The 14,177-nt window shown below is 58.0% G+C and overlaps 3 protein-coding genes across 3 annotated transcripts; 2 read left to right on the forward strand and 1 right to left on the reverse strand.

Moving 5' to 3' along the window:
* Positions 1 to 888: 888 nt before the first annotated feature.
* NMD3 (60S ribosomal export protein NMD3) lies at positions 889 to 2,388 on the forward strand (the record flags this gene model as incomplete). The annotated part of the gene is made up of 1 exon (XM_032033024.1): positions 889 to 2,388. One exon carries the CDS (start codon positions 889 to 891, stop codon positions 2,386 to 2,388), a length of 1,500 nt encoding a protein of 499 aa, XP_031887765.1.
* A 2,410-nt stretch (positions 2,389 to 4,798) lies between these two features.
* On the reverse strand, positions 4,799 to 5,800 carry ESF2 (Pre-rRNA-processing protein ESF2; the record flags this gene model as incomplete). The annotated part of the gene is made up of 1 exon (XM_032033023.1): positions 4,799 to 5,800. The coding sequence occupies one exon, from the start codon at positions 5,798 to 5,800 to the stop codon at positions 4,799 to 4,801; it is 1,002 nt and encodes a 333-aa protein (XP_031887766.1).
* A 470-nt stretch (positions 5,801 to 6,270) lies between these two features.
* Positions 6,271 to 8,200, forward strand: CGGC5_v004149 (Succinate-semialdehyde dehydrogenase; the record flags this gene model as incomplete). The annotated part of the gene is made up of 3 exons (XM_032033022.1): positions 6,271 to 6,675; positions 6,796 to 7,680; positions 8,087 to 8,200. 3 exons carry the CDS (start codon positions 6,271 to 6,273, stop codon positions 8,198 to 8,200), a joined length of 1,404 nt encoding a protein of 467 aa, XP_031887767.1.
* Between the last annotated feature and the right edge of the window lie 5,977 nt (positions 8,201 to 14,177).

Here is a 14,177-nt window from a genome sequence, read left to right on the forward strand (position 1 = left end):
CGTCGTCGTCTACTTTCTGCGTTGGGGGCTCAGGGGGGGGCTCACCAACGCACTCAATTTTTGGAACTTGACTCTCCTGAGTCGAAATTTGGCGGCTGGGTTGGAGACCTGGCGGCTCTCCAACACACACTCAATTTTTGGAACCTGAATCCTTTGAGTCCTTCATTTTTCCTTCTTTTCTTTACACGCATTGCTCTGCCGCTGGCGGCAGCTTGGGTTTGGGTGGGAAAGGGATGGCCAAGCGTCTGACTTGCAGTGGTATTGGGGGCGGTGATCCGGATCGCTGGGTTGGAGTGGAGGGGCAGTCTTTTTTTGCCTGTTTTTGGTGGTTGTGCTGACGGTCACTCGTCGTTGGACTGATCATGGCTTTTTTCCCTGGGTATCACAGCATTCGGTGGCGTCCAATGGGTTTCGGAATAGCATGCTTAGCTGTAGTTAACTTGAGTCACTATGAGCCCAGCGATCAGTCATGAGTTTTCAATCTCGCGGTTCAAAAAGAATAATTCCTATCCGATAATTTGTCACGGTTTCCGCTGTGCATTCTTCGATGACAAACAGCTGATAAAATGCTGTCAAGTCAGTTCCCCTAACCCCGGTCCTCCAGGCGCTTCTGCACGCTGTGTGACAGCAATGACGCTACCGGTGGGAGGCCCGATTACTAATGCCGCCACCATGGATGCAGCAAGGGACGGAGAAAAAAGCTTGCGCACGTGACTCAGACTCGATGATAAGCAACCCCTCCATTGCTTATCGCTGGAAATTTTTGGATTTTGCGATCAACCCCGCCATACGACAGCCCAAAATCCCATCAACCCCGGCTGCCGCCCTCCCATTTTTGCAATATCTTAACAAAACACACAGGGGCATCGAGGGAGAAGCGCAAACAAAATGACAGCCGCCACGATTCTCTGCTGCAACTGCGGCGCCCCCATCGACGGAACCACCGCCGCCAACGCTCTCTGCTTCGACTGCATCAAGTTGACCGTCGACATCTCCAACGGCGTCCAGCGCGAGGCCACCCTCAACTTCTGCCGAGACTGCGACCGCTGGCTTCTGCCGCCCACCAGCTGGATCGTCGCCGCCCCCGAATCCCGCGAGCTGCTCGCGCTCTGCCTGAAGAAGCTCAAGGGCCTGCACAAGGTCCGTATCATCGACGCCTCGTTTGTGTGGACCGAGCCGCACTCGAGACGAGTAAAGGTCAAGATCACCATCCAGGACGAGGTCCAGAGCGGCGTTCTCCTCCAGCAGTCCTTCGAGGCCGTCTTCATCGTCGCATACCAACAATGTCCCGACTGCGCAAAGTCGTACACGGCCAACGTCTGGCGCGCCTGCGTCCAGGTCAGACAAAAGGTTCTGCACAAGAGGACGTTCCTCTACCTCGAGCAGTTGATTATGAAGCACGGAGCGCACAGAGATACCCTGAACATCAAGGAGGCCAAGGACGGAATCGACTTCTTCTTCTCCGCAAGGAATCAGGCCGAGAAGTTTGTTGATTTTCTCAACTCTGTGGCCCCCTGCCGCGTCAAGAAGGCGCAGGAGCTTATTTCTCAGGACATCCACACGTCCACAAAGTCATATAAGTTCACCTTCTCGGCCGAGCTTATCCCCATATGCCGTGACGACCTTGTCGCCATGCCCATCAAGCTGGCCAAGTCCCTGGGCAACATTTCTCCCCTCGTCATCTGCCACAAGATCGGCACCGCAGTATACCTCCTCGACACAAACACCCTCCAGACAGCAAGCATCCCCTCAGACATTTACTGGCGCGCGCCATTCAACTCGCTCGCCGACGCGAAGTCGCTCGTCGAGTTCATCGTCATGGACATCGAGCCGACAGGCGTGTCGAGGGGCAAGTGGCAGCTCGGCGAGGTACAAGTCATGCGCGCGGCGGACCTGGGCGTCAACGACAAGACGTACTTCGCGAGGACGCACCTCGGCGGGCTGCTGCACGCGGGCGACTCGGTGATGGGCTACATGCTCACGGGCACCAACTTCAACAACCCAGAGTTTGACGCCATCGAGGAGTCGCACGCGTACGGCTCGACGATACCCGACGTCGTGCTCGTCAAGAAGCACTACGCGCGCAAGAGGAAGACGCGCACCCGCAACTGGAAGCTCAAGCGCATGGCCAAGGACGAGGGCGAGCTGCTCCCCAAGAAGGCCGACCAGGAGCGCATGGACGAGGAGTACGAGCAGTTCCTCCGCGACGTCGAGGAGGACGACGAGTTCCGCTCCACCATGGCTATCTACCGCGCCCAGAAGGCCAACAACCAGCCCGCCGACCCCGATGCGATGTCCATCGCCGAGACGGAGGACGATGACGAGGCGCCGAGGGTCGACATGGATGAGCTCCTCGATGACATGGACGAACTCCAGATTCAGGATTAAGCTTAGTCGGGACGGGAAGGGGTGGAGGGGGGCGTGTGCGTGTCGTGCGCGGGATGCGACGGAAATTTGGTTGTGCGGGAGATGCCCCGACTACCTACTTTCACTCACGCGGTCCCGGTGGGGTGTTAAGGTTAAGTGGCCGTCTGCGGGGACGAAGTTCGTTGCTTCCTCTCTCAGCGTTTGTTTCTTAGGGCACAGAGCAACAATACAACGTCCAGGGTTAAAATGTCTTCAAAAACGAGGGATGGGACGGTTAGGGATGGGCAAGGCGTGTATGCATCAGAATCAGATACCTCGCACGCCGGCGCAGCAGCAGCAGGGGTGGGCGTTGCGTCGTCGTTGGGATAGGAAGAATAGACAAGGCCACAACGTGGCTCATGCGCTTCAAAGCCTCGTCCTCTCTGTCTCTTCTCTGTGTCGGGCTGTCTCTCGTTGTCGTTATCGCCGTCGGCCAGAGGAGAGGGTGAAGCACTGGCCACCTCAGTCGGCGATGTGCCTTCTCAGAAACTCTATCACCGCCGCTTGCGAATCCTCATAAGGAGGGGGAGGGGTGTAAGTGTGTGTGGCTGATCCCAATTCCCCGTTCAACGGCCGTCGTCGACGAGCGAGGCGGACGTGCGTCCGGCACTCCCGCACGAGCCTCAACGCCAGCCCGTCCGCTGCCGACATGTGTCCATCGCCATTCCCCGACCTTCCTCGTCTGCCCTCGTCGTCCGTGCTGCACACCTCTTGACGATTGTACGTGCCCTCTGCCTCTGCCTCGCCTTACCTTGCCTTAGGGTGCCGACTGCCTGGGCCCTCCCCTGGCCCCCATCCCCTTCCCGTCGCCGAGCCGTTTCTAATCGCCGATTTTCGTGGTCGGTGCGGTCGGCACCCCGCGGAGGCAGAGGGAGGCTCTTCGTTCGTTGGGCGGCAGGGCTCCCCTACCTTGGGACGTAGTACGCCTGACCCCATGCCCTTCGGCGATGTCGTTTCAGAAATCACGAGTCCGATGGCGAGCACGACGGCGGTGGCCCATGTGTTGTGCTTACTCTCCCCTTCCCGCGGACGACGGACTACGGCGTCTATGCTTGCCGCCGCCGCCGCCGCCCGCCTCCGCGGGACCCATTGCTCTGTGTTTTGTTTCCTTTGGGCGTGGGATCATGCATAGACGCCGGCGCCGAAACGCCCATTTACCCCAGGGCATCGACCACCCCTCGGCGCGTGGGCTTGGGGCACGTCTGCTTCCCGCCCTTTCCCGGTGCCGTACTCCATGCCCTCGTTCGTGTTCTCTTACGCCCTAAGTCCTATTTCCCCAGACGGGCTGCGGCAGTTTGCCCAGACGCGCGCGCCCGTACCAAGACCTCCACCTCCCCGCCGCGGCCGTGCCGTCTGCCGGCTGGGGCGGGAGGGAGGATGAGACGGTTTTGGGGGGCGTGAGGAGAGAGAGTCAGGGAGGGGCCTTGGAGAAGCAGAGGGCAGGTTCGGCGGCGTAGGTTTTAGCTGGCCGAGACGGACTCTGGTGTCCGACGGCACCCACCTAACCCACCCAGGCTGCTGAACGGGCTTTCATGCGGCGGGAGGGAGGTGGAGTGCGTCTTGTCCGCGCCGCGCCGGCGGCTGCCATCTGATGGTTATGTGGTAACTGCGACGGACGAGAGAGAGGTCTTGGTTGCCGGTTGATGGTGGTGGTGGTAAACGGGTGGTTGTTGAGATGGTTTGCGATGACGAGGGGCATTAGGTTGATGATGTATGTCTTCGGTGTCTTGGCGCTGTGAGTGGTGGTTGCGCTGTCGGTGGTGGTGGTGGTGGTGGTGGTATGGCGGGTGTTGAGGGGACGCGTGTAAGTGAGGCTTCCAGTGAGATGGTGAGATTTTTCGGCAATTGAACAGGGGACAACACCAAATTACCGAGTACAGAGCCAGACCGGTAGTCGTGAATAACTTCACATGTGCACATGCTGATTGAAATCTGCCGCTGGCTGGATATGTCGTTGATATACACTAAGATAGCCTCATATCACAGAATTCCGAACAATGTTGACCAAGACCCACTCCAATCCGTCAAGACGACAAGAATAGATTTCCATCACAACATTCTCGTTCATCGCCTCATTGCCAAGACGCCAGACGTAAATCATCACCGGGCCCTTGGCAGCTTGGTGATCCAACAGCCGTCTCTTGGCGTCCGTATGCCGCAGCAGCAGGCAGTTCACACCCCTCTAGCTGCCTCACAGAGGAGGAGCAACTACCGATCCCAAGGAACCTTTTCGTCCTATAATGGAGATCGATTATGCTTCAATACCAACGGTAGTCTAAACAAGAAAGATTGGGAGGGTCCCTCCCGCTGCCGCTGCCGCTCCCACTGCCGAGGAGGACATACTGCATAGTACACACACACCATACACCCACGCCCAGCCCAGCCCAGCCCTTCAAAAGATTTTGCCGAGCACCCTCGCAACATCCCCCGCCGGCTTCCCAGCCGCAGCAGCCTCGCCGCTCTTCCTCTCCGCCAGGGGTATTTGCTTGAACACCGTCCGCCTCTTCTTCTCCCCCTCCCCGCCGCCGCCAGCAGACGCCTCTGCCGCTTCCGCCGCGCCAGGCCCCTGCTTCTCCTGCTGCTTCCCGCGCTTCGCCCTCGTAGCCGCAATCCCGTCCAGCACCCTCGCGCGCTCCACATTGCGCACAAACTCCTTGTTCTCCCTGCTCGCCTTGCCAATCTCCGCGCGCATCCTGCTCGTCCGCTCCGCGTTCTCGGCCGCGATCTGCTCCGTGAGGTGTCTCCACTTGAACCCCTTGAGGTACTTGAGCGTCCAGATGTCGTCGTGGTAGTACGAGCCCTTCTTGCCGCCGATCGTGCGCGCGTTGAGCAGCTCGCACACGGCCTTGGCGTCGCGCTTGCGCACGAACTCGACCCAGCCCTCCGTGTACGACTTCTTCTTGTTGCCGCCGGCCTTGACGCGCCGCGCGTGCGCCGCCGGGTCCTCGGGCGCGAGGAAGATGCGGTTGATCTTGCCGTACGGCTCGAGCAGCGAGCGCAGCTTCTGCGGCTTCATGAAGGGCGGGATGCGCGAGATGTAGACCACGCCCGACTTCTTGACGGCCTCTTCGGACTGCACGAGGTTCTTGTTCGTGAGGGGCCGGGTGACGTCGGGAAGGAGGTCTGCGGGGGATTTTGTGGTGGGCTTTTTTGAGTTTGATGCGTCTGCGGCTTCATCGTCGTCGTTGTCGTCTGCCTCGTCGTCTTCGTCGGCAGCGGTGGGAACTTCGCGCTCCTCGTCGCTGAAATCGTCTTCTTCGTCCGAGTCGACCTTGCGTCTCTTTGCGCTGCGGCCTCCTTTGCGCAGGTCCTCGGCCTCGGAGTCGTAGCCCTGGTCGAGGTCGTCTTCGCTCTCGTCGGCGTCGAGGAACTTGTTTCGCTTCTCGGGGGCCATGGTGAGCAACCGAAATTGGGTATATGAACAGTGGTATGCGATTGAGATCCTCGGGGTCGATTGTAGGTCCGCAGCAGAACCAATTGCGTCGTCGAATATGGAGTCGTCGTTGATCACACACATGCAAGTACCGCAGCAGCCGTGGTGTTCTGCAAAAAAGTTTTAGTGGAGCCAACGGTCAACCGCGACTAGCCTGATTACCTCATCATCCTTATCATAGCTATCGGTATCTTATCTGCAACCGCGCTCACAGCGCGCTCCGCGGTCGGCGGGGCAGCTCAGCTCCATCGCCCCTCACCGACGTTCAGTGTTGCCCCTCCATTTGCCCCTCCAAGTGACGATTCATGTGGCCCAGCCAAAGGGGATATCTAAGCCGAGTTGCCAACTGATCAACCATCGTCAACCTCACTCTTCACTTTTCTTCTCTATTCTCCTAATTATACCCAAATACCCAGCACAAACCGGCCATCATGTCCGTCGAAGTCCTCACCACAATCTCCCCCACCACCAACGAGCCCATCCTCACCCGCAACGGCATCTCCCAGGCCGACTTAGATGAGCTTCCCAACACCGCCACCAAGGCTTTCGAGTCGTGGAGCAAGACGTCTCTCGCAGACCGCCAGAAGATCGTCAAGACCGCACTCAAGCTTCTCCTCAACCTGAAGGATGACCTCGCCCAGGAGCTCACCGTCCAGATGGGACGCCCCATCGCCTACACCGGCGTCGAGGTCGCCACCGCCGTGAAGCGCGCTGAGTACCTCCTCAAGATCAGCGACGAGGTCCTCAAGGATACCGACGGCGAGGCTGAGAAGGGGTTCAAGCGTTTCATTCGCAAGGTTCCCGTTGGCCCGGTTCTCGTCATCTTTGCCTGGAATGTACGTTTTTTTCCATGTCTCGCCATCTTCGTCGCCGTTGCGTGGCGACTCCACCACTTAGAGACATCACGAGCAACTGCCACCACCCCTGCTCACCTCATCTGACTAACACCACTCCAGTACCCTTACCTCATCCTCGTCAACTCTCTCATTCCCGCCCTGTTGGCAGGCAACACCGTCATCCTCAAGCCTTCCCCGCAGACGCCGACAATCGTCGAGCGCGTCGCCAAGGTCTTTGAAGAGGCCGGCCTCCCGTCCGGCGTCCTCCAGCACTTCCACTGCGGCTCGCCGACGCTCATCGAGTCCATCGTGCGCAATCCCAAGATCAAGCTCGTCGCCTTCACCGGCTCCGTGGCCGGCGGCCTGGCCGTGCAGCAGGCCGCCGCCGACCGCGTCGTCAACGTCGGCCTCGAACTCGGCGGCAAGGACCCGGCGTACATCCGCGGCGACGTCGACATCGACTGGGCCGCCGCCGAGATCGTCGACGGCGCCGTCTTCAACTCGGGCCAGAGCTGCTGCTCCGTCGAGCGGGTCTACGTCGCCGACGAGATCCACGACGCCTTCGTCGAGGCCGTGCAGAAGGTCCTCAAGGGCTACGTCCTCGGCGACCCCTTTGACAAGGGCACCCACGTCGGCCCCGTCATCTCGAAGCGCTCCAAGGAGACCATCGAGGCGCACGTCCAGGACGCCGTCGCCAAGGGCGCAAAGGACGCGACGCCCGAGAACGAGTCGTTCGCCAACCCGCCGCCCAAGGGCAACTTTGTCAAGCCGACGCTGCTCACTGGCGTCGACCACTCGATGACGGTGATGACGGAGGAGACGTTTGGCCCCGTCATCCCCGTCATGCGCGTCAAGAATGACGACGAGGCGGTCAAGCTCATGAACGACAGCGAGTTCGGTCTGACGGCCAGCATCTGGACCAAGGACACGGACCGCGGCTACGCGATTGCGGACCAGGTGGAAGCGGGAACTGTCTTCGTCAACCGATGCGATTTCCCTAGCCCGGTAAGTTCTACAACGCTGTCCTTTCTAGAAACTGCATTCTCTGCGTTGGATTCCCATCACTGCCTCGCTGGTTTTCTTTTAATGCCCTCCCGATCGCTCCGGATGGCACCCCTCCCGGTGCTGCCCCACTCCTTCCATATGTTCGTCCGGCATCCTCCGTGACACCAGCTGCTCGGCCCTTTACCAGGTTCTTGGTTCCAGCAGCTAGAAAGCAGCTAGAAACCTCAGCCGACTGGAGTGGGCTTTGAACGGCTTTTACTTCGCCCTCTTCCTAACGTTGTGTTTGAACTGCCGCCATTATAACCGCTTTCTTTTGTCCTTCCTTATGACGTCGTTTTTTTTCTTTGATCCTCACTCGCAAGCCACCTTCGTCACGGCTCATTCACTTTGCTAACAACCACCCCAGGACCTAGCGTGGACGGGATGGAAGAACTCGGGCAAGGGACAGACGCTCAGCCGCTTCGGCTACGATCAGTTTGTCAAGCTCAAGAGCTACCACTTGAAGGACTACCCCAAATAAGTGATGGTAGGAGAGGGGAAAGGGAAGCTTGGGGAGTCAAGCAAGTGTTTGAAAGGCTTAGGAAGCGCACGAGCCTCATGATGGTGCCTATTTGTGCTTGGTTTGACAGGAGCACCGGTCGAGGGCGGCGGCGGCGCTGGGCAAAATGGCAGTTATGGTTGTTGGGTTTTTGTTTTAGGGTGCTTTGCAAGGCAAGGGAATGGCTTCACAGTAACGCGATCGCGGGCTTGAGATGGAGCCGCGGCACTTGTCAGTCGGGTCTTGGCAAGATGAGGGGAGAGTCAGAGCACAAGAAGGGCCGTGTAGAGTTTTTTTCCCTTCCCTTCCCTAGCTCTCTGTCTATCTTAGTCTAAGAGAATGCACGGACAGCAGCACCGCGCCGCTGGGTTCAGTGGCTTGGCGATAGCCTCTTTTCACGAACGATCACGCACCATGACTTGCGACCCTTCCTTGGTGTTTCGAAGAGAATCTGCCCACCGTGATGTATGTGGATGTGGGCCGGGGGGGCATCAAGATCGGGGATTTCAAGGAGCGATGGGGCCGTGGAGCACGGGGCACGAACCGGAGGATCGGGGAGAGTGGGGGCCGCGGACTCAAGACCCAAGACCCAAGACCCAAGACCCAGGACCCAGGGGACGCACGATGATGGAAGTGGTGGTTGATTTGGTGGAGGCGCGGAAGGGGGTGGAGGGAGGGAAGGGTTAGGGGAGTGCACGATCATTCTGATTCTCACGACGTACTGCATAGTATGGCCTGTCTGTCTCCTGGGCTGCCGGTATGACACGATTACACCACGGATGGCATGATTCCTAAACGCCGACAGCGATATGCTTAAGCGGTCGGCACTCATCCACAGGCCGCCTCACCTCAGCTCCTGGGTGAGGTGACAGCCAAACCGCCCACGACACAAGACAAGACAACATGCTTTTTTTGCGGGATCAGCCCAACGGACAATGATCAGACCGCGTGCGTCGCCCGTCGTTGTCAGTTGTGCGCGTGCGTGTCCAGGAACCCGGGACAGCGACAGCCCCTGCTTGCGTCCCCGACGGGAAGGCCAAACTCGTGGGTTGTGATTTTTTTGCGCGCGTGCGTGGTGTCTCTCCTGCTTGCGTTGTGTCTTGGGTGGGTGACTGTTCCGTCCTTTCGGCGATCTCTTAAACGGGTAATGAAGTAATGCTGGGCAGGACTGTGTGTGTGTGTGTGTGTATGCGTCCCTGACACTGCCGAAACCGAGGCTGTCACTGGCTGGCGGCGTTGCTGAAGCGGCACAACAACGCATCTTCAGAAAAGAGTTTGGGGCAAATCTTCAGATTGTCCGAGAGCCGTCAGGTGGTGGTGTGAAGGGCGTGTGTGTGTGTGTGTGTGTGTGTGTATGTGTGTGTTACGCCGTATGTTTGCTGCCGCTGCCGTACGCTGCTACCAACTACCTACTGCCGGCGCCGTATGTAAGCAGGGTGCTGCGGTATCCTCAAAATAAACTCGTCTCGTTTTCGCGACAGCCATCCTGCTGCTGGGGATGTCCCCGTCGACGTCATGAGATGAACGCCGCAGCAAGTTTGCAAGGCGCATGGGCGGCAAAGGAGGGCAAACAACATTAGAGAAAGCGCAGCTGCGGTGTTAGTCATTTGCCGCACTACCAAAACACGACGAATCCTTGAAACTTGGACACGCAGCGAGAGCGAAAGCGGCGTCGACGATGCGGCCGATACGCGGGAATGGCTTTGGGGGGGTTTGTGTGATTCATGATACTGTAAGCATGGCATGGCAAAGGTCGAAAGGCGACTATGACTGCATCACGGAGGAATTTTCCTATTAGTTCAGGTTTGGGATCGGATTGACATCGCGGGCCCTCTTCCGAAGGACACGGAAGGATGCTCCCGCGTGCTAGCTTCGTACGAGAGACGATATGCTTCCATGTCCTCTCTCCTCCGATACGGGCTAAAGTGGATCTCTCCATCACGGACTATGGGTGATCGACTCGGACAACTGCGGCGGCCTTGAGAGTTAGTTCGGACTTCAAACCTGGAAAAAGGAAGGGGGTCCGAAGCTTTTTTTTTTCTGGGGCTGCCTTGCCTTAATCAGAAGCGCGGCAGGTGCACGGCACGGGAAGGGGACGGGTAGAGAATCAGACTTTCAGACTGGCGCAGGAAGAGAATCACAGCAGCACGACGACCGCGGCGACGACACTGCATAGGTTTGAGGCGTTACGGGCGTACATGATGTGTGGCGAACGGGAGACGTGGATGGCATATTCAGGGTCCAGCGTCCCCTTTGACGTGGCTGTCTTTCTCATACACGCATAGACTCTGTGGGCAGACTGGCGAAGAAGCAGAACAAGACTACTTGGGAAGTGTGAGTGTGTGTGTCAGAGACGACTGCGCCGCAAACCGTCGAAGGAAAGCGTTGGAGTCGGCCGCTCAGTGTGTTTGTAAGAGAGTTCGGAAAGCCACTTCTCGGCCGCAAGTGCTGGGGGCAGACAGGTCGGAGTCAAAGGGTCCGCAACAGTTCTATTGTTAGTTTCGACTCGGGAACGGTTGAGCGTGCAGAGGAGAAACAAAACGCACACGAGGGCAGGTGAGACTGTTGGATGTGATGTCCGCAAACGGAAAAACATACCATGGGTCTATTGTGTGTTTCCGAAGGAGGGCGGATACTGACGGGATGTGGTGGTGGTGGTGGTGTAGCGTACGATAACATCTACCGATGGGCAGAGCGGGCAGACTGGACCGCGACAACTGCCGCGTTCAGCCACGGTCGGGGCGGTGGTGATCGGGGCCTAGTGAGGGTATCGTGATGTTCTCGATCGTGGTGTGCTGCTTCGGTGTGGTGGTTTGGATGCATTTGGACAAGGTTGGTGTCGGACGGGGGTGGGGTCCCCTGCTTAAGCACTGCTGGACCACTGGGAAGGTCCAATGCCGTGGGACGCTAAGGCCGTGTGACAGCCGAAGCCGGCGATTTGGGACCGCCCTAGAGACGCCCAAGTCGCTAAATCGCTAGCGGCCTGCGCTGGAGGAGCGGGAAGGGTGGGGGGGGGGAGGCGTCGAGGCGGCGCCGTGGATGGGTGCACGCGGCAGCACAGGCGTGTTGTGAGGTGCGCTGTAGTGCGCGGCAGCCAGTGAGAGTAGTGGTGCGGCGGGTCAGTCGTCGACCGAGGTTCTCTGTCAGAGATCTCACACTCACTCTCGGTGCAAGGCAATCCTCTAGCCGTCTCATCGTGAGGCGTCGACAAACCATCCAACCAGCTCACAGGCCTCGTTCAGTCGTGGGCGGCTGCGGCAATCTTGCCTTAGGTAAGGCAGGGCAGCCCTTCCTGACCATGCCCAACGAGGTTCAATCCCGAGGATGGATCTGCTGCCTCTGCTGCCTCTGCTGCTGCTGGACAGGGCTAATTATCCCCAGGAAGAGTCCGACCTTTCCCATCTCTGGTAGCGAGACAGGCAGAACGCCTTAGATACACCCCCAAACTCCACTTCCTCGGCCGTAACAGCAATCGCTAGTCCCTGGAGAACCTCACATCCGTGAGCCACGTCGTGTACGACCCAATCCTACGGACGAGATCTCTTGACTCTTTTCTTCTGGGCAGCAGCCTCATTGGGGCATGGGTCAGGTTGGGGGATCGGACGCGGCGTTTAGGTCCATCGTGTCCTACCTCACCTTGCACGCACGAACATGCATACACTCTCTATCTATTTCTCCACAGTCTGCAGTGCCGCCTTACCATAGATGGCTATTGCTGAATCCTCGCTCTCCATCTCGTAATCTTGCAGGGTATCATCGGGGCTAGTGGTTTGCTTTTCCCTCTCAGTCAAGTAAAATTGAAGAAAACCTCAAACGGGGTATTCGTATATGTGAGGCGAGCTGAAGGGCATGGGTTTGTTCGTTATTGCTGTGTGAAGATGTGTAATCATGCCTTCACCGACTGCCTGGTTCCCACCGCCCTGCGAGGAAACACAGCAGGCATCACGATCCTTTCCCGCGAGATCGCTCCAGATGTGGCAGCCTAGCGTAACACCATCTCGCGATGCGGCTGCCTGGGTTACGGCTGACTACATAGTACTTTTTTTTTTTCCCCTTCCTTGCACAGGATGCAATCTCGCATCTTCCAGCATCCTGGGCCGTGCGCATGCAAGTCCGAGAAAGATACGTGGTTATGGAGAAGCGAAATACGTGATTGGGGAAGAAGCACGCAAACCTTAGGATGCCCCTGTCGACAGCTCGCCTTCGCCTTCGCTTCGTCAGCCCAACAAGCATACTGCAGAGTACTGCACGATTAAACCCCCTTCCCCCTCCCTCCACTTCAGCGCTGGCGTATGCCCACCTCCAACCCCATCAGCCAGGGCAAGCAACTTCGAGGCTGAACGCCCTGGGCTGGCAAGCCTCGTCCAAGCTTCTCAAGCATGTCCAAAAGCGACCATGAAACCTGCAACTTGTCAGCTTGGCAGGGTGGCTGGCGTGGCTGATTATTCGTACTGCTTTTCTGAAGGGGGGTTGGTGGTGGGAAGGATTCGCAGATGCAAGTCGTTACTCTATTCACGGGAACGAAGAAATCTACGTTGGATGCGTCCAGCCCAAATGCATACATACATACACACAATCTGAAGCTTAGCTCCAATCTGCATTTTCCGACAACGACGACCGTTGTACGGTTTTGCTGTTTGCGCAAAGAGGGAAACGATGCAACGAACGTTCTAGTCCATTACCGGAGAACTCGGATGGTGATGCGTTTCCTGAACGCGGTGATCACGAAATTTCGGGGGGGAAGGATTTGGGCTCGTAGGGATTATGACAGCAATGGCCCGATCTCTCTCCTTCTCCCCCATCAGTGGTCCTTCCCAGGGGTCCATACTGGGCACGTCTGCATTGAGAATTAAGCCTTGCGGCTCACAAGGGGGTGGGCAGCAAGAGAGATTGTCATCATCGATATCGTCACCAGGGTTTAAGGTGGGTATAGGGCTTCAATTGGATCCTCGGTCTCGGCCATCCCTTATTTTTCTTCCTCCGTGGCATTGTGATTAGTAGAGTGCAGGTTGATTACTGACCGACCAACCGCAAGTCCCGAGGAATGCTTGCTCATCCACAAGTTTACCCCTGCCGCGGCCTGCTGTATAAGTAATCTGCCAGATCAACGCCAGCGCAACTCTGCTGAAGAAGCAAAAAGGAAAACGGCGCTAGTCTACAGATGGGTTTCCGAGTCACTGGCTAATGGGTCTCTATCAGAGTCGCAAGAGTGTCTATCAGAGTCATATTGAGACGGCGCAGGGCTGGCTGAGTCGAGTCGGTAATCATCGTGAATGCGAGGAATGTTGTAGCTGCCCCCTTCCAATTCACACATTTCGAAACCGTCGCACTCTTGAATTCACATCAGTTACACGTCGCGATACAATCTCCGCGCGCCGAAAGCGAAAGTGTGAATCACGCGTAGGAACAAAAAAGTCCGGTGAAGCCCGACAAGATAGTCTCCGGTCAAGATTCCTCGGCTTCGGGTGTGTCCCCCCTCTGAAGCTTCTCAAAACACACAAAATCGTGATCACCGTCCTTTCTTCCGTTCATGCCGACGACCGCCGCCGCCGCAGCCGGACGGCGGCATCGCACGGCGTCCATCAACACCGCACGCAACCCAAACAAGAAAATGTTGAAGCCCAATGCGACCTTTCACAAATCACCCCCTGCCTGGCCACAAATCTTGGGTCCGGCATTGTGACCCCATCGTCATTCCCATGTCCCGCCCCCGCGGCCCCCACAGGCGAGCCCCGGCACTCCGGCCCCAGCTGGGGTTCCACCAGGGGCAGCAGCTGTGCGGCGGCGTGCGCGCAGTCGGCCAACTCTCAGGTTCTGCTTGCGCACAGATTATCTAGGGCATTGCGGCCAGGCACAGGATGGTGATGACTGAAGAAGCACAGATTTGGGCAATGCGTGGGTAGCACACCCCCCTGCAGCACATCCGACCAGGTCCCCGAAAGGAGTAGGAGCACGGCGG

This window comes from Colletotrichum fructicola (assembly GCF_000319635.2).
Source record: "Colletotrichum fructicola Nara gc5 chromosome Unknown KSG_Nara_v1_contig02, whole genome shotgun sequence".
Lineage (NCBI taxonomy): Eukaryota > Fungi > Ascomycota > Sordariomycetes > Glomerellales > Glomerellaceae > Colletotrichum > Colletotrichum fructicola.